At 35.3% G+C, this 24,666-nt stretch overlaps 1 protein-coding gene across 1 annotated transcript in view; it reads left to right on the top strand.

Moving 5' to 3' along the window:
* The window catches only part of MALRD1 (MAM and LDL receptor class A domain containing 1), a 296,432-nt gene that overhangs the window by 118,609 nt on the left and 153,157 nt on the right, over positions 1–24,666 (top strand). The window contains exons 20-23 of the mRNA XM_071805517.1: positions 2,626–2,713; positions 4,521–4,697; positions 7,161–7,338; positions 23,063–23,219. Of these exons, the coding sequence (XP_071661618.1) occupies positions 2,626–2,713; positions 4,521–4,697; positions 7,161–7,338; positions 23,063–23,219 (600 nt within the window). The remainder of the gene's footprint in view (positions 1–2,625; positions 2,714–4,520; positions 4,698–7,160; positions 7,339–23,062; positions 23,220–24,666) is intronic.

Raw genomic sequence — 24,666 nt, forward strand, 5'->3', positions numbered from 1 at the left:
ATTGTAATTGCTCTATTAATATTTCTTGTAATGATCCTTCACCCTTTGAAAATCTTTTTTGTTCAAAATCTTAAGGAATCAATCCTTTTCTGTATACAGAATGTTGTTCTAATACATTCTGCTTTTCATGGAGGTTTTTTCCTCCCATTTATGTAGCATTTCCTCCCTTTTGCTACATTTATAGATTTCATTCAGACTGCATCTCTAGAGTTCTGAAAACTGGAGAAATTGGGAACTATTTATCCTCATTCAAATAATAAATGAGATGTGAAATGAGCTCCATGGTAGATGAGTTCCCTGGAGGTTATTTAATAACAGCTTATGAAGTTTGCAAAATTTCAGCTGGCAAATGATTTTGAGTGGTCAATGTTTAACCACCGCTGCAGAGAGACTAAGTTTTACACTGCAGCACTAACTCATAAATTGGCCATATTTTCAGTTTTAAGTCTGTCAGAACATTTACCTCTATCTCTGTTAAATTTTCTGTGTTAATTCCTGCATTCATGCTATATGTTGATGTGTCAGACTCCTGGTGCAAGTACATAAAGAAATTTAAAAAAAAAAAATTGTTGTGGAGATCTTAAATAATACAACGATAATAATCATAATAACAATATAAGGAGTTATTCTGAATTGAATTACTCCTGCAGATTAGTACTGATACTGCAGCATTGCCTCCATTTAAACCTAAATTGGAAACAAGAGACAGACGTAATATTGTGAAGAATACTTGTGGATATTCTGAGGGAAAAGTAAGAATCTCATACTGAGATGAGAGCAGTAATAAGTAATGTTGTCATTTAGTAAGGGACATACATCCATCTTCTTTTAATATACTCATTTATTTTGTCTTATGGACAGAAATGAAGTGTAATAATTTTTATTTACTCTGGTGATGTCAGCATCAGTAACAAATCTCCTGTTCGCATGCAACTTCAGAATAGCAGAAACAAGTTTGTTACTGTTCAGATATCAAGACTGATATTGCCCTCTTACAGTGTTAAGGCCATTCCTTGCAGCTTTTAAATAATTTTCTTTTTTCTGCACATTAATAAATTTAAAGTGAAGTGTGACTCAAAAATCTCTGCATGCATGCATACATACCAGGTGAGCAACAGTTCTTAGCATGTAGATGAAATCTTTTATTTCCCTCAAGTCACTGAGAAGTGCTCCTTTCTGAAACTGGAAGTCTTTTATGGGGTTTCCTTTACTATAGGAAAAAAGAAATACTAAAATGTAAAATCACAGAATCGACTGGGTTGGAAAAGACCTCTGAGATCTCCAAGTCCAACCCTTGGTCTAACTCCAGTCCATTTACCAGATCATGGCACTAAGTGCCATGGAAAGCCTGAATTAAGAGTGAAATCAGCAGCCCACTTGAAGTGCATGTACACTAATGCATGCAGTATGGGCAACAAACAAGAGGAGCTGGAAGCCATTGTACAACAGGAAAGCTAAAATGTAAAATGGAAGCATATATTTTTAGAAATGACATTTGATGTGAAGATGTTTCCAAAATATCAATGACAATTGATAAAAATAATTCAGATATTTTTCTACACAGAAGGGTTTTGAATCTTTGAATTTGGAGCAGTGTTCCATTACTTGTTGAAAATAAGTTTACTTTTCAAATAAAATTGCAAATAAGTAAATTACAACAAAAATCTTTGAATTAACAGTAACTGCAGTAATTTTGCTGCTCTACTTCCTTTGTAGGAGTTGTCTATTGAACTGAGGAAGAAACAGTGAAAAATGTATTTGAAATTTTATGAGGCATTCCAGAACAATCTGGAAGCTTGAAAGTGTGTGTGTAAGATGTGACATAAATATTAAAAAAAAAAAAAAAGGGCAAATAAATAACTTTAACATTTGAAATCCAGTAGAGCAGCAAAACCCCCATATTTATCTTTTGTTTAAATGTATGGTTTGAGGAGTCTTTATTTTTTTATTAATAGAATTTATAAATTAGTCAAATTAAGAGGCTTACTAAATCATTCCCTAATCACCTGCTTGGATTTTTACAATTCAGCAACTGTCAGAACAAAAGTCATCCAGAGAGTATTTCACAAAGACTAACCTCTCCCATTCCTTGGCGGTAGACAGTAACCAGAAAGTAAGCATATACAGCACTGGCAACTGTAAAGAAATATTAGAATATTTTTCTTCATAAGGCTCCATAGCGCATCTCTAACCTACTTAATTTTTTTCATCACCATGGGATTTGTATAAGAGTATATAATTTATTCACATGAAAGTTATTATAATTAATCATAATTATACAATCATACAATAAGTATCAAAGGAGCTAATCATTATATGCCACTTATGATAATGTCTTGCCATCATTTTATATCACAATGATGTTTCAGTGGTTTTACACAATTGTGAAGCCAACCAGTCTGTTATGGTTCACTGTGATTAATGTGACCACCAGTGAAAACTGATCATAATTAGTTTCTTTCGTAATGTATCGCTAAATAGAATATATCCCCTAGAACAATTTTAATCTCATTTTAAGTGTGAAATGTGGTAAATGATTCCTCTGTCAACTGATATGAAATATTTAATGAGAAGTGGAATACTACTGTACACTGAAAAATGTTTTCATAATTCTTGTTTCCCTAGATTTTGGTGAAAGGTACCATAGGAGATGGTTTCACTGGAGATATTGGACTTGATGACTTGTCTTTTCTAGGTTGTACTCTTTACAATGGTAAGAACAGATTCAAAGTGATCACCTCCTCGCTGTGAGATGACTCTTTGCTGTCATTTGTAAATATTGTTACTGGAAAAGCAAAAAACAGATTTAAAAAATACTCAAGCACTATGGTAGACAGAGCTGAATAGGCTGTTCTGTACATTTTAAAAATGTTTTTAGTATTGTGAACAATTTTTCGGGACAGTCCAGGGTCCTTCTGCCCCTATTTTACTTCTTCCATGCCATAAAAAAAATCAAAACAACCAAAAAAGAGTCAGAGACTGTACAGATAGTCTGCAAAACAGTTAATAGCCACAGAATATTTCACCATATTTAACACAAGATGGATCACAGAAAAAAAAAGTGGGATTCCCACGTCCCTGCACCCTATAATTAAGCACTAACTGCCCTGTTTCTCTGATTCCACCTCAAATGACCAGATACTGACTGAGGAGACATGGGCTTGACAGCTTGGTGGTAAAGTCCTTCATATGAAATATTAAAGATGTCAAAACTTGATCATACTGCTTTGATGCATCTTCTGAATCTCCTAACCAAAGGCTACTCAGTGATGCTTGCTCTGGAAAAAATGGTATTTCATAAATTATAGAAAATGAATAATTTCAAAACAGCAAGGAGCTGATTCTCCTTTCTTTTCAGGTGTTACGAAGTTTATGGTATTTCAAAATATCTCCTCCTATTCCAGGAGATTTGGAGCAGAGACTTATGTTTTAAAATTTCTGACCAATAAGGTCCTTGCTGTTATTTTGAGTTGTAGATATATTTATTATATCATGCAATTATTCCTTCAAAAGATTCCTTCCACTGAGTCTTTTGTTTGTGTTTTAGGATATTATGGGAATGTCATTCATTTGGTTAGAGTATAATGCACTTAATGTCATAGATGTGATTTCTACCTTATGAAACAGAAATGGTTCCTGCTCATGGGGAATTTATTGTCAGTCTTGGTGTTCCAGGCCTCAGCGAGGAAAAAAAATACCTTGCTGTCCCAGACACATTTTATATAAAAAGTCTTAACATGTACTTCTTAACTAACTCCAGTGTATTTCTCAGGTGCATTCTGCACTACAGCTAATAATTTCATTAACAGTTAAATTTAAAGAAGGAGTTACGTAACAAAAATTAATTTTATGGACAGTAATAGCAAAAGTTTTCAAGAAATGAGAGTAAGCCTGAAGAAAGGTGCATAGTTAGGAATAGGAGGAAAGGCAAAGACAATTGATTTGAAAGAAGGAGTAATGAGTTTGAATGAAACATAGAAGAAGTGGTGGAACAAGATTATGACCACAGAATAATTTTTCTAATGAGAAAAAAACGTTTTTTTTCAGTGATGAAATTACAAGGTAAGAAGGTTACATGGTAATTTCCAGAGTCACTTGCAGTAATTGATGTCTTGAAAAAAAAAACCATTATCATCAGAATAATCTGTTAGCCTTGGTTCACAGGGAAATTAAGTTTCTGTGATTGTTCTGTCAGTCTCTATGGCTTCAGTTTTTTGAAATGACTCACTGACTTAATCCAACTTCAAAAGACAAGTAAAGGGATAAATAAATTCCTGCAAGTGTCAAGGATTGTATGAATGGTGGTTGGCCAGCATGACCAACCTAATGCTTTGCACTGCAGAAATGCTCAGTTCATTTCCTGCTGGGCAGCATTGAAGTCATTCAACATGGCCACCCAGATATGTTTCCAGTAAAGCTATACCCTTGATGAGGGGTGGGAGAAGCAAGGGCAGGAATCATTGCAAAACTAGAATGCCTTGGTCTCATCACTCAGCATTTTGTTGGTTTGTTTTCCAAAGGAAACTTGCCAACAATCTCTACAACTACTTCAGGAACTTCAGTTCCTGCCACCCTCCCTGTGAACAACTGCACAGAGGAGGAATTTGTCTGCAGAACCTCTGGCCATTGCATTCAGATGACCCAGAAGTGTGATTTTAGACCTGACTGCACTGATCAGTCTGATGAATCAGCTTGTGGTGAGTGTACTAAATTTTTACTTTGCTACCTTGCTAGTTTGCAACTGTTGAACACGTTGTTTTAGCTACTCTGTATTTACCTTTGCAATTTGGTATTAACACCTAGATGCTATTTTAATGTGATTTTCCCCAGGAAAATAAAAACTTAATAACATTTTGCTCTTAGTGTGGGACTCTGAGACATTATGCACTTTCTGCCTCTTAATGGGATGATTCAGACTTGACATATGAATTCAACTTGCTAACGAAATAGGGAACCAGGGGGAAGGAATCCTCAGTGCCCCAATGACTGGTAGCTATACATGACAATTTTTTTAACTGAGCAGAATTTTCCAAATTAAATGATCTATGACATATTTAAATTTTTCAGATGTTCACCAGTCGAGACTGGAAGAGAGAATAACTTTACAGTCTTTTGTTAGGGTGCACATCGGGGAGACTTGGGCCCACTTTTTACCTACTTCAAGGAATATGTTTTTCTTTTTTTATACAAAGTATTTTCAGCAGCAGCAGTGATTGGGAAATTCAGCCTGCTCCACACAGAAGTGGGTTTTAGCCTGTAAAGTCCTAAAGCTCTGATAGTGAGATGGGAACACTGGAACTTGGACAACGGACAGGGTCACCACATTTTGTCCATAGAGGTCTAAGACATCTGCTGATTGCTTCTGAGCTACAGCAGTTCACACTGTAGCACTTTAGAAGAAACTGTCAATGATTTTGTTTTGCCTTAAAGCATAATATTTGAAAATACTGCTGTATGGAAGCTGACTCATGAGGCAGACAGACATCTAGAGGTGGTGACCTCAGCAGCCTTTACAAGCCAAGTTATTGTCACTGAAGATAAAAACTCTGCATTCATTACACTTTGTGTAGGGAGCTCAATCATCTCTCTCAGGGTTGAGGGCTCAATGAGGAAAAGTAACACTAGACTCCCTCTGTCTATTCCTTATGTGGGAATAACTGTCAGAAATGAATCTGCTGTACAACTATTATTGGGTAATTTCCTATAGTGTGAAAAAACACCAAGCATTGAAATTCTACACTGAAAAATAAATACAGAGCCTTTTGGATAGAATGTTGTTGTTGGTTATTTTTTTTTTTCTCTCAGAAATTTACACTGTCTTACAAAACATCCTTTCTTTCTGAGTGAGATAAATACTGTGGATGATACACCTTTATATATTTGCTCTGTCTGAAGCCTCCCATCACTACAGTAATGATGTCAATTTATCACTTGAATGACAATGCCGGAATGGGAGTTAAGCATGTCCAGACTGAGGGCAGAAATATGTTCTCAGGAAGGTGTTATCTTTCTCAGAAGCATTTGAAATCTGTTTATAAACATTTTAAAAAACTGGAAATAAGCACTTAATACTACACCACTTATCATTCTTGGGAAGCATCACAAATCTTTATATGGGTTATTCCTGACATCACATTGTCTGTGATTGGCATTTTATTGAACATATAGAAAACTATAAATCATAACTTACTCTCTCCTTAGTACAACATTTTTAGCTTCCAAGGAAGGAAGCATCAGGCACATTCCCCTAAAGCATTGTGATTTCTTGATACAGAAGTTACCTCAGCTATGCTATCGTCTGAGTTTCATGTGTTAAAATAAATTCTCATTTCCCTGCACAATTCTCAGAGCAGTCAGTTAAACTTCAGTATACTCATCCATTTCAAAGTTCTGGAGAGTGACAAGACTCACCTTGGATGACCTAGACAAAGTTTCTGCAAAATATTCAGGAAGGTGCACCGGATAACACATATTCCTAACAGAAATGGAAAATAAGTGGGTTTCTTTCCCCTACATATTCTTACTGGAGGATGAATTGTGATGGAGGGGTGGTAGTGAGCTCATTTTTCTTATCCAGTTCCTCAGAAATCAAAAACTGAGGCACAGGCAGCTGTATGTTTATTGAGTAAGATAACAATTCAGTATTTGACACCAATACCAAACAGCTACATTATTATGTGACTTTCAGGTATTGTGGGGACTGCTTGAAATATTGATGTGGTCTTTTAGAGTTTTGGTTGTGGACTTCGAACACAATGTGAAATGGGTTGCTAATATCAGTCTACAGGACTGAAGAAAGAACCACAAAGCAGCTGTCAGAATTGTAGCTGTTTTATTTTATATGCATTTCAGCGCATATCACTCAACAGATCATTAGAATGGCCTGAAAGCTGGTCAGAACACATATGAAGGTAAATACTGAGGTGCAAAAGAATTGCTATATTCCCAAAATTATAATCTGCTTAATAGAAAAGAACATAGAAAATATAATTAATATTTTATCTATAGAGGAAAAACTACGCATGTTAGCACTGTGTCAGTATTCATGAATAATATAAATTGACTCCTTTTTGTTTCCATGATGTTTACTTTATCATAACATCAATTATTGATTTCCAATTTTTATATAAACACGAAGTATTCACTGTCCATCTCTAAAGTTATGGAAGTCTGTGACTTTGAAGATACAAACCAGTGTGGATGGTATCAACCAACCTTGAGACAAATGTCAAGAAATTATTCCATCCATACCACAAACGTATTCAGGTGGGAACCTGGAAGAGGGGCAAATCTCCACCCCGAGGAAGAAAAACACTGCCCGTTAATTGATCATACTACGTGAGTACGATTTTTCAGGTACTTGAATTTTTGCTGGACTGCATTAGTTTAGCCATGTTATGCATTATCAGGAAGGAAAACTGCTCAGTTCACAATATTAAAGTAGTTTACTGATTTATTAATGGCATGTAATTAACTGACAATCAGAGAAGTAGATAGGCAGGATCAATAGCATTGGTATGATACATGATTCAAATTACAAAATGTTGAAAAGAGGTACAAATTTCTAAAAACCCTTCTAGAAGTAATTTCCAAAAGTTTCAGTACCTTCCCATCCAGACAAACATGTGAATGCCCTTTCCCAGAAGACATGTGGGGTACAAGCATATTCACCATTATGGGAAAGAAATTTTGGAGACATGGCTGCCCCAGCTTTATGTGTGTACATGCTGCTGTCTACAGTCTGTTAACACATATACCATGAGAAATCAATCCTCCTTGTAGCACCCCAAACTGCCAGCCCACCAGATGGATGCAGGCTATTTGCAGCATCCGGCGGACATGATGCTCTATCTGGTGTATGCAGTGGTTGTTGCACCAGCAAGATGACCACTGACATGTCAAAACCAGATTTTGGTTGCTGCTATTTCCACTCCATAATCTCTCCCCACTATTGTACATTTTCACCCTACTTTTATACTTCTTTTCAACCTGACTTCTCCTTTGTTTGAAAGGTGTCTTTGCAATTCACTGGCTACTGTTTAGTTTAATTGATAGTGGTCATCATCTGGATCACTTTTGGGTAAATACCTTAGATAGTCTTTATTCACACAGACACTGTACACATCCTTTTCTAGCTATTCCTTTTCTTCACATCCTATTGTTGTCCAGGCATGCTTGCCCAAGGGTGAGCAATACAAGTTACTTTAGCAGATATTTCTTCCCATGAAGTCTTTAGAATTCTGCTGACATTTAATATTAATAATAATAATAAACTTATGCAGTTCAAAATTACTCTAGATAAATTCAGTTTATTTAATATTTTACCATCTTCTGATAAATGATATCACTTTATAATAAAATGAAAAATATTTCCATTCTGTCAGTGAAAATTTCTAAATTAATTTTGGATTCTAGATAGATTGTTTATGATGATTATCAACTCCTCCCAAAGACATTCCTTTGATTTGTCTCACAGAGCAAAAATTAGCTTTTTTTGCATGGAGATTTGGGTTTACCCAAATGTATTTGGGTATGTATTTTGGTTTGTATTAAATACAATTAATTTTCAATGTCACATAACTTCAGTTCATCTAATGAGGAAATTTCTGCACAGCATCATTCTTCTGAACAGAAAAATACTTGCTTAGTTCTAGTGACGGGCATGTTTGCTTTCTGTGACTGTAGTCCACAGCGTGCAAAAATGGACTTTAAATTAAAAACACTCTAACGGAATGTTTGCTACGTTGCTGCTAGTTTCAAATGAGATTTATATTGCATCTACTGAGCCTGAGATTATTTCTATCACTATTAAAAAATCTTCTACCATACATTAGTTTCACTGTGTATTTCATTAAAATAACTGTATATTTTTACCAAAAAAACCAAACCCAAACAAACAACCCTCAAGATAAAAAAGAAGTCAATGATACAACAAAAACCACAGTGCTACTTCATTGTTTCCAGGTCTCTACATTATGTATAAATGGGGTGTATTACATAAAAAAGAGCAACTATTTATGATAAATTGGCTGTCAAATCTTTCATTGACTGCTGTTTAATTCTTTCATATTAGCCAATACCAGCACTGTATGTGTACTTAGTAAACCCTCTCACAGCATTTCCGCTGTAAATTTGCATAGACACAGTGATACATGAAATTTCATTACTGTTTTTCAAAATATTTTTAGGGTTTAATGCAAATAAGAGTATAGTGAAAAAGACTGATGAAAAGAGAAAGCAAATGATCCACAGAGATTGCAGTTTTCAGACAACACTGAAATGTATTGCTGTTGTGGTGTTCCACATGAGATATAATTTGGTTGTACTGTTTCCCCATTCCTTTTTTTTTTTTTTGGCCCATAGAAAAGAAAGGGAGTGTGATGCTTCCAAGCTACAGCAGGAGATGCAGAGTAGAGCTTTTGTTGAATTAAAACCCTGTAACGTTTTGTTCTATTTTCTCATCCAAATTCCCCAAATTTCCATGGAGTTAGATGAGAGAAGCTGTAATACTGTAATCTTGTGTATTTGCTTATCAAAATAAAACACACAGGACTATTTATAAACATGATTAGATTAATCTTGACGCAAGAGCAGGTGACAGTGCAGTTTACAATGAGACCTTTCAGCAGACATACCTGTGAATAGTTGGAGATTCAAACCATCTACTTCCACAGAATATGTGTTTGGGCTAGCCACATATAGGCTGATGAATCGTAAGGTGGAGATATGAGTCTTTCGAGCTGTAATTACATTAATTTAGTGAAAGCAATGACTTCAGAAATGGAGGATGGAACAGCTGGTATGTGCATAGATAAGCCTAAGGCTGGAGGAATAGAAGCTGTTATGGGAGTCTGCTATGGCAGCCTGACAGTCCTTGGCTGGAGAAAGGCTGGCACAGGTTTTGCAAAGAACTAGGTGACTTTGGCACTTTGTACTGAAAAGACCATTATGTGTATATGAACATGGACCTTTTATGGCATGTTTCTACACTTAACAAATGGGAATTCTATATTGCAGTTGGTTTGTAAATGCTATAATAATGAAAGTATCGATATGTGTAGGCTTAAACAGGTATATAGGATAGACACCAGCAAAAGGATAACTCCGTAAATTTATTTCAATTTTAGAGAAAGTGGTTAGTGATATAGCAAATTCTTTGATGTTATTAGTGATATTTGGGTACAGCTGCTGTTCGAAAACTTTGTAGGTACTTAATTGATATGATAATTCATACCCAAATCTGTCATCAAAACTAACGAATTAAAACAAAAAAGGATGTGGAACTAAAATTCTAAGCTCATGTGCTGATTACAGCTGTGTAAACAGCTCTCTTGATACCTATATGTTTAACACATCTGTCTTGATTTTGTATCTGCTTTTCAGAAAATAATCATCAGAATTTAGCACAGTGAAAATTAGGAAAAATTAAAGACTTCAAGTAATATACTTAAACCCAGCAGCTTTTGCAGCAGTCAAGAAAAGTTTTAAAGTTGAGGGTCTAAGAATTTCAAAATAGATGTAAAAAATTTTAATCCACAGGAAAAAACTCATGAAACACTGAAAAGGAGAAAGCCGAATTTACCTGTTTGAAAGCACTTCTTTATCCATACTGCATTTCACTTAGCTGAAAGAACCAAAACCCAAAAAGCATTTATATTATATTGCATCAACAAATCACCTTTGTTTCATGCCATTGAGCCTGATAGTGAAGGGATAATAAAAAGAGAATTGAAATATACATTGAAATGCATTCTTTAGTATGTGGTAAATACTAGGTAGTCTCCAAAATAGTTAAATCCAGTTAAGGTGTAGCTTGTGTGAAGGGGTCAGAGACATGATCAGCAGCGACCTGGAGAATGTTGTGCAAGGAATGTTAAGACAACCTTATATGCACAAAGCTTTACTTAGAGCATCCATAGCTGGATACATTGACTCTGAAGGTAAGATTTTCTCTTTGTAAAAAAAAACCAAAGGAGATAGAGGGAGAACTGTCTCCAGTGGCCAGATAGGAAGAGAAGCAACAAGGTATTTCACAGATGATGATTCTCTCCAGTACAGCGTATTTCCTCCTATAACTCTTTTTCCATAGCAACTATACAGTTTTCATCAGGACTGAACTGTGTAAGGATTTGTGAGGTGAAAGGGCATGAGAACAAGCCTGAAGAACAAGGAGAAACTCATTGCTGCAGCAGCCTCCTAGTGCCTACATGGAAGGGCGCAAAGTTGGAAGCCAAAGGCAAACTACAGAGTTGAAAACGGGAGGATGAGAGGAGCCAAGGCCACCCATTCTCCCATCACAGCAGTAGCTGCCTTATGCTGTCAAGAAGACAGCTGGAACTCCCAGTCCTCCCCATACTCTCAGCACAGGCAGCTACTTCTAGGACCATTCTAGGAGAGCTTTTCTGAAGTTGCCTTTCGTTCCCACTAGCTTAATGTCAATACTTCACTTGGATTATCCTACATGTGTCACAAAAGTCCATATATTCTCATATGGAGACAATAACTTCTCTAGAGTTACTTGCTATGCAGAAGTTACAGGAAGATGTTTACACTTAGCCTGATAGTTATTCAAACTGCATTTTCTGTTATAAAGGTGATTCAACCAAACATTTTCCTAAAACCAGAAATTTAGCCTTTCTATCTACCTAGAAAGACCAATGTAATGCATTGCTATTTCTGTATTTATTATTAGATTTATATTACTACAAATCATTAAGTGTTGAAAGTCTTGACTACGTCATTCAAAAAAATAAAAGTGTCTGAATTAGTTTGTAATTTTTTTTTTTTTTGTTAAATTTGGAATTTTTCAGAGAATAAAAATGCAGATAATGAAGTTTCAGAAAAGAGGTTTTCCTCTGCAGTTTTTTTGAACAAGATGCAGCTTCACATATGCTTGTTCCCTAAGTGGTTGTGACATATGGGCTAATTTGTGTTAGTACTTCATTAAAGTATTAAGAAAGCATGATAGGTAATCAAATACTTTACTGTGCACACTAGTAAATATCCAAGGTGACAATAAGACAAGAAACAAGATGATGGATACTAGATATTTGATGCTGAGTAAAAATGTAGTTACTGAGGAGTCTTCTACAGTAACATTCAATTTTATACCAAATTGTAATTCAGAAAATTGCTAATTAGAACTAATGCCCACTGTGATTAGAAATTTTTGTGGCTTTTTCACCTCAAGCTTGGTTACTTGAGAAGGAATCTCATTCCTCATGTTTCCTTTTGCCTTCAACCTCACAGAATTTACAGAGATTTGACAGAATGTTAATGAGATGTGGCAGGTTCAGATGAGCCATGGAAGCACCATGAATTAATCTCAGCCCTGCATCAGTCAGAAGCCATAAGACTAAAATATCCGATGGAGAAAATCCAACTAAGAGCCACTGACTGTTGTGTTATGATCAAAACATAGAATCTTTAATCTCGGATGCCATTTGATTTGTGTGGTGGTTGGTATCCTGCAGTGCTTTTAAGTGCCATTGATAAATCTTGAGAGATTCTCTGATGCTAACAGAACAAATTAAAAAAAAAAAAAAAAAAAGATCAAGGAGATTAGACTGTTTAACAACATACTAATCTGTACTCTGCTGTTCAAATATAAAGGCTTATTCGTTTGCAGTTAATTTTATTAGGCTTTGGTTTTCAATATCAGCTGTTCTGTTATTTTAGCCTTCTGCTATTTTAAAGTAGCCTCAAACCAATGGGGCAGTTTCTGCTCTTAAGGGACCCAGTACTTTCTGCAGTTCCAAAGGCACATCTGTACACTTCTCATGTGCACCAATTTTTCAGTCTTTTCTCCAACCAAGTCTACAAATTTTTTCCCCCATAGCTGAATAACAGTGCCAGATTAATCTACAAGAACTAATTAAGATTTATTTGTAAAATTCTGTTTTCTCCTGTAAAGCCTTGTTCAGAATATCCTCTAGACAGTTTAGATGTACTTTCCATTTAAAAATTTCTTTATCAAAACTCTTATAGAGATTTCTGCTTCTCGTGAACTTTTAGCATGTTTTATTTTAACAGAGTAATGAGATTAGAATATACATTTTTTCCAATTAATATCTTTAAAAATAAATCTCTACGTTTCTATCACATAATCAGAACCTTTACTTTGTAAACATAATCCCTAAAGCAGTTTAAATGTGTTTATAATGTATGGAATGATTTTTTTAAAGGACTGATAGACATTAACAAAAAGCTGTCTGCATTATTCCAACCAAAAGGATAAAAAAAAACCCCAGACCTCATGAGAAGAAGTATCTTCCTCAAGGCACAAACCAAACCTCATTGCAAGATACCATGAGAAATGATTAATATACCAATTCTGTTTTTTTCATTTTATATGGATGGGTGTTCAAAGAGTTCAGCATATTTCACTACTGTATATTTAAGCAGGAATTGCTTGAAGACACTGAAATTAATTACAATGTATTTAAAAGGAAAGTATAAATGGTACCTGAAAGTACTGTGGTTAATTACAGTTGTGTAGAAGTGGAGGAAAAGTGTGAGCTTTATGTGATGCTTTTACACTCCATAAATCTGTTCTCAGTAGCATTATTTACTTTAGACAAACGTGTGTGAATTTCTTTTGATCTTGCTCGAGAACTGTATTCACAGTGAAGTGAAACCCGTAGCATTAAGCCTCATAGGCTTCACAGCTGTCTGTAAGACACTTACAATACTCTTAAATACAGTGGAAAATGAAAGAAAGGGGATACTTCAGCCTTGTAAAGAGAAGTTTATTTAGCATGTTACAGTGTCTCTATATATCACAGGCTTTAGTGGGTATTGTGCTTCTACACATGCAATTCTTGCAATTCTTGAGTTGAATGGGTGTAGGTTTTGTCAGAACAGAGACTTGAAGGCATCTAGAGAAATAAGGTAGCAGTAAACAACAAGAACTGATTTAATTTGTATATATTTATCGAATCATTAATTCACATACTTTAATTCCACCAACCCCCCAACTTTAAAAGCACTTTTTGAGAATACAGACTATATTCTTTGGTTACACCCAGTAAAAAAAAAGTGAAGATTATGTGTGCTTGAAGTGCACTCAAGAAAGCATCCTGATGTAACATTGTGTATATGATTTCTCTGTCCTCCTCTTGTCCCTTTAGAACTGGAACCATAAATTCAACTTCAGATATCAAGTGACTCCACCAGTGCTTGTAAGAAATGAGTCACTTTCTGTAATGAAGTCTGAACTATTAAGAGACTTCAGGTTTAAGATTATCTTTTGACCTTGTTGAAACCCATTTTTAGTGTCATTAGTGTCAAAGGTCAGATGAACGTGTATGGTAAAATAACACAGCCATCACGGTAGCGTAGATAATACATGTTAGTATCACCTGAAGCAATACGTTGATTAAAAACGAAATGCTAAGAACTGTACATTTAATATTTTTGGAAGATAAATCTTTGTACTGTGTGTTTAATGAAACTGAAGCACATATTAAATTCTTTTTAGGAAAAAAAAAGTTGGGGGTTGAAAAGTGCTGAAAATGTCTTTCTATGATTTGCTGTATCTGCTTGGGGAGCAAAAGCATACATATTCCTTGTGTGTCAAACTTAAATATGCAGTTGTGAAATATTGATTACTTTTAAGAATAAGCTAATGACCAGAAATAATTTACACAATGGTGTCAAATAACTAGCACATTTCAAGTAATTGTAATTTAATCAAATCAGATTTTGTACCAAGAAGAAGAATTTACTCAAAGTTTTTTTAAGCTCTGTATTTTAGGATGTTAGAGCATGGGATCAATCTCATAGTGAAAATAGATTGAACAGTGAAGAATTTAATCACTGTGTGTGAGTAAACCTTTACCAACACGTTTTCATCCTGGGATTCATATCTATTATGTCAAACAAGGCATCAGAGTTGTACTCAGAGCTTGATGTGGTATGATTGTATCATGGTCCAAGAATTTTGTACTTCTCTGTAGCAAGGTTTTTTTTAATTTTGACTCCTAGTGTTTGCTAGTAAAGATAATGTACTTTGATTTACTGTGAAGATTCCTTCTCACATTTGTGGTGATTTCCTTTGCAGCGTCTTTCTAACCTGTGTCCAGTTACCCATCTCAGTATGTTGCTAGTGCTTTGCTGCGTTAAAAACCTTTGATTCTGTTCAGTTTGAAACAACCATTGAAGCTCAGTCCTGTATTTGTGTGCCAAAGTTTAAATGGTCAAGATAGAAAATTTTGTCTCTAGCATTGTGCAAAGAACTAGGTCTGTTAGCATCAAGCAATATACAGGCAGCAAACACAGCCAAGGGATGGCTTTTGCAATAGGAAGTAGCTCTGTTATTTCCAAAAGCAGTCTTCCAAAAAATTTATGTCCGCTTTGTTATGGCATCATAATTGTATTAGGTTTTGGATTCTCAGTTTAATATGCATTAATGTTAAATTTTAATAGAGATGGGAGCTTACTAGATTAAAAATGTGTAAAAGAATTTATTGTTTTCAGAATTAAGACTTTGAAATTAAATTTATCACATATTATTGTAAATGGGTAAGTGGAGATCCTCATTCCTGATTCCTTGATGAGTGTTTGCTTTCAAGTCCTTTTTAATTTTTTGAATTATTTACAGAAATGCTCAAATGTAATTGAAGAAAAGCCCCCTTTCCCTTTCCCTTTCCCTTTCCCTTTCCCTTTCCCTTTCCCTTTCCCTTTCCCTTTCCCTTTCCCTTTCCCTCTCCCTCTCCCTCTCCCTCTCCCTCTCCCTCTCCCTCTCCCTCTCCCTCTCCCTCTCCTTTTTTAAATTTTCTTGCTAGATGTTAAATACGGATTTGAGTTACTATTTAAAACCTATTAGTAGTTAAGTGCTTGGAAATGTTCAATCTTTCTCTGATACATAGTAGAATTAATTAGGTTATTTGAGTTCTTACTGTCCTTTAAGATTACTGAAAGTTACATATTTAATGACATTTTAATTTTGCATATAGATTGTTTTTCTGTAATAATGTCCTCACAACTGTAGTCCTTTATTCAGGAAAGAACCCGGCTGAAGCCAATGAATATGTTATGTGTTAGTCACTGCAAGACAGGGGCTGTAAAAGATCTGTTCATAAGTTATGATCTATAATAGGCCATCCTATATTATCTACAGAAGGCCAAGTAGTCAAACTATTTCTGATGCAGACACTGAGTATCTAGCAAATGCAAATACTAAAGAAACAAGGTAATGTTTTTCATTTTCCTTCTTTCTCCTCACAAACTCACACTTCCTAGAGAAGTGTTCTATAACATCTCCCTTATGAAGAAAGGCTGAGGGAGCTGGGGCTCTTTAGTTTGGAGAAGAGGAGACTGAGGGGTGACCTTATTAATGTTTATAAATATATAAAGGGTGAGTGCCACGAGGATGGAGTCAGGCTCTTCTCAGTGGCAAACAATGATAGGACAAGGGGCAATGGGATCAAGCTGGAACACAAGAGGTTCCACTTAAATTTGAGAAAGAACTTCTTCTCAGTGAGGGTAACAGAGCACTGGAACAGGCTACCCAGGGAGGTTGTGGAGTCTCCTTCCCTGGAGACATTCAAAGCCCGCCCGGACACATTCCTGTGCGACCTCACCTAGGCGTTCCTGCTCCAGCAGGGGGATTGGACTAGATGATCTTTTGAGGTCCCTTTCAATCCCAAACATACTGTGATACTGTGATACTGTGATTTCTTTCAGATTCATAGTCATATATCTTGGCCACTGTTCACAGCTTACCCTCTCCTTTCCACATCTTATGGTGTCTTCTTGCTGAAATAATGGGCATAATGGACAGAGCATTGAGTAGTTGTTACCCAGAGTACAAATGAGGTGACACATTTCTTCTTGAATGAGTGCTTGAATATTAAGGTCTCTTTTACTTCTGAAATTTTAAACATATTTTAATGAATTCTACAGGCAGATGCAGTGTTGAGGGAACTGTTAGGTTTTGCCTTCTTTTTTTTTTTTTTTAATTTTCCTTCTTTCTGTATTATTTCTATATTGCTTCTACACACCTTTCAAAAGTTTCTCAGCTTAAAGCCAAATTTCAAGTTAACAGTGCTCTAGGCATGATGTGTATATGGCTTTTCCTTTTCACAGTTAACATATTGAAGTTACATTGGACTCTATACGGACATATACAAAGATAAAAATCAAGCCTTCCTTGTATCTTTCTCTATTTTGTTAGAAATGCTGTAATATTAATGACTTTTGGATGCTATATGTTTCTATTGCAACCTTTGTTACCGGTGCTAGAAAATATGAAATGTTAGACACTTTATAAAGATTTTTACTATAGACTTTTATTTTGATACCTACTTAAATTTTTTACCAGAACTTTCATATAATCTGGTTTCTAACACTATAAATGAAAAATAGTAGGAATCTACACAAAATGAAGCTAGCATGATGGAAAGGTCAAAGTATCACTGTTTACAAACATCTTGTTTCAAATAGATAAGGCATTAAAATAATAATATTAAACCCTGATGACATAATACAAGAAAAAAAGACATCAACATAGATAGAGTTGTTAGGAAGAAAAATGAGAGAATTTAACTCCCTCTTACCTAATCAGACAATAATCTAAACATTTTTCTCTGAAATTTTTAGACGAAATATTTTCTAGCTAGGAAATCCTAGCTAATCTAAAACTAAAATTCTCCTGTAAATATCTTAACTTTGGCAAAAATTTGGTCAACTGGCGACCTATGCTATTGGAGGAAAGAGAAGAGACAGGGAAAAGTCTGATCTCCCCAAGCTCCACCACCCTGATGATAAAGGATGAATGGGATGTGATAAATGCAAACTGAAGCCACTGCCTTGTCTGATTCAAACCATCAAATTGAGCTTTGATGGCCCACATTTTCCTTATATGTCTATTAACCCACAATTTGTCTCTTTTGGTCAAAAAAGGGCTTGTTTTGGATGTTGTCTAGTGCCCTAATTTTTTTTGACCACTAGTCTGGGGTCTCTCTCTGCACAGAAACCCATCTGGACTAATAGCAGGTCACTAACTCGGCAGATGGTATGGGAGAGCTGAAGAATAGTGCTTTAAATACATAATAGGTGAAACATGTCTTTGGGACTCTGATTTGCTATATAGACACTGCATAGTGTTTATGGACTTACATATCCAGGAAAAATGGAAAAGAATGTGGGAGCAGCTGCTTTTTAAATTTCAAAATTTAGCATGGTGTGCTAATCATTTGGATGCTTATCCTTCTAAGGAAACGGAAATTTCCCTCTCTGTTTTGCCTTTTTTCTTTGTTTTTCTCGTTATTGATGAGACCTGGAAGGAAATCAGAACTCTGTAATGAAATGGAGTTGTTTGTTTTCTAACCAGATTTAGTTTTCACTCTAAGTGAAAACCAAACACTAAAGGGTATTTTATGAGTCCATCTAAGTGCCTAATCAGGATTCTCAAACAACTTGCAGAAGATATGCAGATGAATTAACACATTAAAAACTGAGATATGTCCAACAATTAATTGAATCAGAGCTTGGACTTTCTTTAGTTCAGCTGGTTAATTTTTGATCCGCTTTCAGACATTACAATAGACAATCACTACTGTGAATTGAGTAATTCACAGCATGAGACTTTACTTGATAACACTACCAGATCCAAGTCTTCAACTTTTTTTTTTTAATTTTTTAACACACCTAATCTTTCAGTACTAAATTCCATTTAGTATATTCATATTCCTGTGTTCTTCTGAATGCTTTGAAGGAGGAAATACAGTGAAGATTCTTTTTTTGTATACCCATTCTTTGCCATCTATCTTAAAAGACACTTGAAAGATTAAGCTATTAGCAAAGTCAAGTGTGGAAATATAGCTCAGTTGCTTATGTTGAATTTTTGTATCAATTAAAATGTTGTGAATTTCCCTTTGAAATTGATTAGGATTATTGCACTGGCAGAGGAATGTCTCTATATAGGGAATGCTTGCAGTACAGAGGTAAAATTAATTATTTTCAGAGGACAAATATAAAGATTTTAATGACACATGTTGTAGCTACCAACTAAGAGGTTTTCCATGGGATAATTTTCCAAATGGGCCTGACATCTTGCACTTACTGGCAGGGGAGCCTGCATGTGTTCTGCTGAATTTCAGCACTTACATAAGATCTACATTGAAAGCCAGATTTATTCACTATTAAACAAGTTAAACACTGTCTTTTTTAACACTTGGTACCATCAACTTCTTGAGGTGTCATTTGGTAGAAAACAAACAAACAAAAACCAACACAAAACAGGGAAAACTTTTATGGAACAGGAAATAATGGAATTTAAGAAGGGGGTCAGATGAATAAATCACACAATGAAGGAGCTCCTACAAAGTTGTGGGGTGAGGAGGAGAACAATTTCTGAGTAGGGTAAGAGAGACTGAAAATTTAGGTTTCTGGAAAGTTTTGGAATACCTTGTGACTGCATATTACTTCCTGGTATAAAATACAGGTTGGCCAGCTAAGAAATCTTTTACTTTAAAAGTCACAGCTCAACAAACTGGACAGATGACTGCATGTACATTAACCGGCTCTGCTACAAAACATGTATCCATAGAAGCTGCAGATACTCTAGCATGTAAACTATATGCAAAACAGAATTATTTTCTTTTACTTTCTTCAAACTCTTCTCCCTATATAATGAGCTTTTACCCATAAATTGCATACAGGTTGCTGTATCAGACAGCTTAAAGAATTCAAGACAGAGAGATTGTTTTGCCCTGTGAGCAAACATTACAAGTTAATGTCAGCTACAGACAGTAGAAGAAAGCTTTCCTTCTAAACAACAACATGGATAAGTCACAAGTATACCACTCTTGTAGTCCTAGGTGCAAAAATTTCCATGATAGAAGTGAAGGTGAACAAGGATGTTCTACACGCTCTTATCCAGCCCCTCCTGATCTTTCAATTTCTGCTCACTTTCCCACACATCCTTAGTATTCTTGTAACCACGTATTGCCAACATATTTAATGGCTAGCACTTAGCGGAGTGTATCATACAGGGTACTTTGATCCGGTTTACTAGTTTTAAATGTTGTATTATAGCAAACACTGAAACAACGGGAAAAAAATGCTATGATGTCTGCCTTCTTAGGATGCAGGGACCAGCAGAGTCTAGGCAGAGATATAATTTTGGTCTGTCTCCAGAACAAAGGCATATCTGACAGAACACACCAAATAAGAGGTGGATGTTGGAATTTTGTCGTAGTACTGATTCTACCCTTCCGCTCTTTCAAACTAATCTCACTGAAAGGCCTGAACATAATGCTGAATACTCTTGGAAGTATGAGTGCTATAAGTGCTATTGCTTTTCAGAGCTCTTTATGATTCTGCTTCTTACAGCACCATTGAATTCTGTTCTAAATACAGTACCGACACTCTTGGACCACTGAAGTCATGAGTTCCCAATAGCAGAGCGAATTCTGAGTTTTTAAGTGTTTTTGCAAACCATGATAGAACCGGATATTCTTTTATCTCAAGACTCTGGTAGAATACTCAGTGCCATGGGGGAAATCTAAGAAAAAGAAAAAAAGAAGGAAAGAAAAATAAAACCACAAGCAACCCTCCCCCCCAAAAAAAACCCAAACCAAACAAAACAAAACAACAACAAACCAAACAGCAAATGAACACCCCACACCACAACAAAACAAAAACTCAGACAAAAAACCAAACACAATCTAAAAAACACCAAAAAACCCCACAAAACACCACCAAAAACATTGAAATAACATTTTTTTTCCTGCAGAGATGATGGGAATAAATCAATATACCAAATGCAGACAGCTGTAACTGTAGTATTCAAGGTTTTCGATTATCGCTTACAGTATATGCAGTTTGTCAGGTGGAGCTGTTTTAACAAAAATGCTCTATTGCTTTTGATTTTGGGATTGTTTTTACCTAAGGCTTGCTTGTATTTTACTCTATTTTGTGCTTATCTTCTCCAATAGTTCACTTCCAAATTTTTCTGCTACTGTCTCAAGGATGATGTAAATGCATGCAGTAACGATAAAAATCTCTAAATTGCCAGGATACTGTGTCGAAAGAAAAGTTTCAGTGACACTTCTGTCACCTGCTTCTGAATAAAAAGAAAAATCATAGATGCAGATTTCTCCAGATCATTACTCTTCTCCTGTAGAATCCCACTAGGCTGACTCTGGTCCTTGTTGGCCTGATCATCAGCAGTCCCCAGTGATTTCACCTGTAGCAAATGAAGGTCTGCCCCACATTTCAAGATGTATTTTTTAAAAATATTATTCCTGTCTCAAAAGTATAGCTACCTGTATGAGGCTTAGAAACTGAAACATTTACCATGAAATTTTGGACATTTTTTTATAAGAAAGGAAGATTATAATTCTGCTGAGTAGCTAATTCTGTTTTATGGGTGGCACTAAAAATGTTAACTCCAATCATGACCACTATTTTCCTCCATGTATTTGATTTCTACCTAGCTATACATGCTTAGGCAACCCATCCCACACTACTTTTTAATGTTCTTAAACATAAACAAATGGAAAGAGATGGAAAATTATTTTCATTTAAATATACCCTTAAGAGCAACCACAGATTATAGGAAGGATAAGAAGAAACTCTGTTAAATGTTTTGCCCTGCACAAAAGGAAGATCAGGCTGTTTGCATCCTGTCAATCTGTCACTGGTTGTATTAGAAACAAGTTACTGCATACGTGATTCTAAGGGTGAGTGAATTAATTAACGTACTTCAGGTCCTCAGAGGAAATTGATGTGTGAGTACAGAGAAAAAATTTGCCTGTTTCTAGCCTAGCTTATATTATGTAGTATATTGAATAGAATGTGCTATTCCTAAAGTGATTGTATACATAGAATTCAGTCTCTCCTTGACCTCCAGAGGATGTGACAAACTTTAATTAAAGTACATTAAAGTATTTTGTGATTATTGATTGCAAATTATTCTATACACTAAATTTAATCTGTTAGTTTTGTTGTAACTTCGCAATGATAAACCTGTATGTGCTAAATTCATGGTTATTTTATCACACGGATCGGTGCACAGTGAATTCAATATAGGTATTGCAATCAGAGGTAAATTGTGTCAAGACAAATTATGAAGATTTTTTTTTTTTTTTTAATTTTATAACATGTTTTAAAGAAAAAATCTTACAGGGTTTCAAATTTTACTTGATTATTCAAAAAGTAGCTTTTATACTATTTGTTTAATACTGCAGGGCTGCTGCAGCAAAGACCACATTGGACTGAGTTCTTACCACAGGCAGAGAAGTCTTTTGGTCCTTTAGATTGCTCTAAGCCTAAAAACTTAGAGAGGGCTGGTGAAAAAAATAAAGTTATTGAATCTTTACAGTTGAAGCCCCGATTTCTCAGTTGGCAGAACTTTTGGTCTGTGAAAACCCTCTGGGTACCTCATGTTTCTCTTGGCAGTGCTTGCAGGGCATGTTCACTGCTTTTTCACAGTTGCACTGAAGCAACTTTGTGGAACAGGTGTTCAGAGCTTGGCCAAACTGGAAAACCAAAAAGCAAGGAAAAGTAAAACCATGGCCTTTTTACAAATGTAGGTCCCATTGTCAGGTTTGTAAACCCTTGTTGGAAAGGTTCTTTCATTTGAGAAGCCCTGAGCATTCTTATATATATGACTATTGACCAGCTCCACTGAAGAGAACAGAATCTTATCTTTGGTCAACATCTACTTTTTATTTTGAAAAGCAAGTTTTTTAGGAGCCAAATCTTAGATACCCAGAACATTAAAACTGCACTGCTGGTCTCTCTATACACTCAGAGTCTGATGCTCGCTGCAAAGGCAGTCTCATCTTTCCCAGTAGTTCAGGAGAAAGAATTTCACTCTCTGTCTTGGGTTTTTCATGACTTCCTCCATGAGGAAAGAGGGTGGGCAATGAAATCTAGAGGTCCTCCAGCTTTTATCTATATGACCTGTGGGTAAAGATTGGCTTCAGCTCTGTATCTTCAGACAGAAGATACTATAACTGTGTAAGGAAATATTACCATTTTAACTTCAACTAGAACTTAATTATGATTAAACGTTTTGTTTTAATAAAGGAAATCCTTTCTCTCTAAGCAGGAGTGCTGAAGAAGGCTGGTATCTGTTCACAGACAGCTCGAATGGAGAATTTGGTCACACAGCTGACATTGCTACCCCAGTCATCTCCCTTACAGGGCCCAAATGCAAAATGGTATTCTGGAACTACATGAATGGTACAACAATAGGTTCTCTGGAGGTAGGGAGATGTTCTTTGTTTTGGATTGAGTTTTTTCGATGTCTGAAATTGCTGTAAGAAAATTCATGCCTTGTCATTTAGTTTCATTAATGCTTAACTGCTAATTAATGTAAATGAACAATTAGTAGCACTTCACTGCTTTCAATTTGTTTTGATCTGAAAGAAGCTTGAGTAAGCTGGGGAAAATGCAACAAACAGAAATTATGATCTTATAGATATATCGTATTTGGAACTTCCATGCCAGAAAAAGCCTTGTGCTGCGCAATACTGTTTGGCACTGAAAAGCATCAGTAGATACTTGGACAACCGAGATCTTAGCCTGAATATGGGAGCACAAAAAAAAAAAAGAAGTAATTGTATTAAAATTTGTCATAAAATTTTGTAGAAACAGCTTATTCCTCAGAAAGTTTAACATATATCTTTCAAAAGTTAATATTAATGTAAGTAGCATTGAATTAGTTGTAGGACATAACAGACTTTTTTATTAATATCCTGAAGTAAAAGCAGTTCTGTAAAAGAAATGTAACTCATTCAGCTGCTAGTAGATCAAATGAGTCACTGCAAAGTGAATGAATAAAACAACAACATTGTTCTCGGCATTTTTTCTACCAAATATCTGAGTAACTATAATGGGATTTCCCATGAATGTTGCACAATAACTACAGCATCAGCAATGGATTGAATAAAACACCTCAGGATAAGTTGCCCAGTCACCTATGCACTCAGTATCAAATTGAGTGTGGCCAGTGCATGTGGTTTTAATTGTATACATGAATTCCCACTAGCTTGGTTACTCTGAATAACAAATCATAATAAAAACCTGGTAGAATTCAACTGTTTTGAAGATGAAATTAAAATGTATGTTGACATCAGAACTGAAATCTTAGATGTGGTGTTCTTCACCCCATGCATATGACTTGTTAGATGTTCAGAGAAAGCATGTTCTGAGTTTTCTTGAATTTCTATTAAAATAAGTTTTTAAAATATTGCTGAATTTCTCTCAAGTAAGTAAAGACCTTGCTAGACTACTTGGCAAGTATTCAAATTTTAATTCATCAGAATTAGTGGCAAATTAGAATATAAAGATGTTTGTCCTCAATTTCAAGACTAAGGACAGACCAATTTGCTTTGAACATTGTAAATAATTATGTGGTTTCACTTGCTTAATTGAGCAATTAATACTGAATGTAGGAATAACTCAGAATATAAAATTATTTAGGTATTTTCTCACTTCTTGTAAAGGTTCTAAGTATTATGTGAATGTGAATCTTTTCTGTGTTTAAAATTCACTGAAGACCTTTTATCCATCTTTTATTTTTCAAGACTGGAACATTTTTGTTTAATTCACAGGTTTGGATTTTTGCATGCTAGTCTCCATTCATGCCATCAAATATCATATAGGACATGATGAAGACTTTCCTCACTATTTGCATGAATGGCTTTCCTC

This window comes from Patagioenas fasciata, chromosome 2 (genome assembly GCF_037038585.1).
Source record: "Patagioenas fasciata isolate bPatFas1 chromosome 2, bPatFas1.hap1, whole genome shotgun sequence".
NCBI classification, from domain to species: domain Eukaryota; kingdom Metazoa; phylum Chordata; class Aves; order Columbiformes; family Columbidae; genus Patagioenas; species Patagioenas fasciata.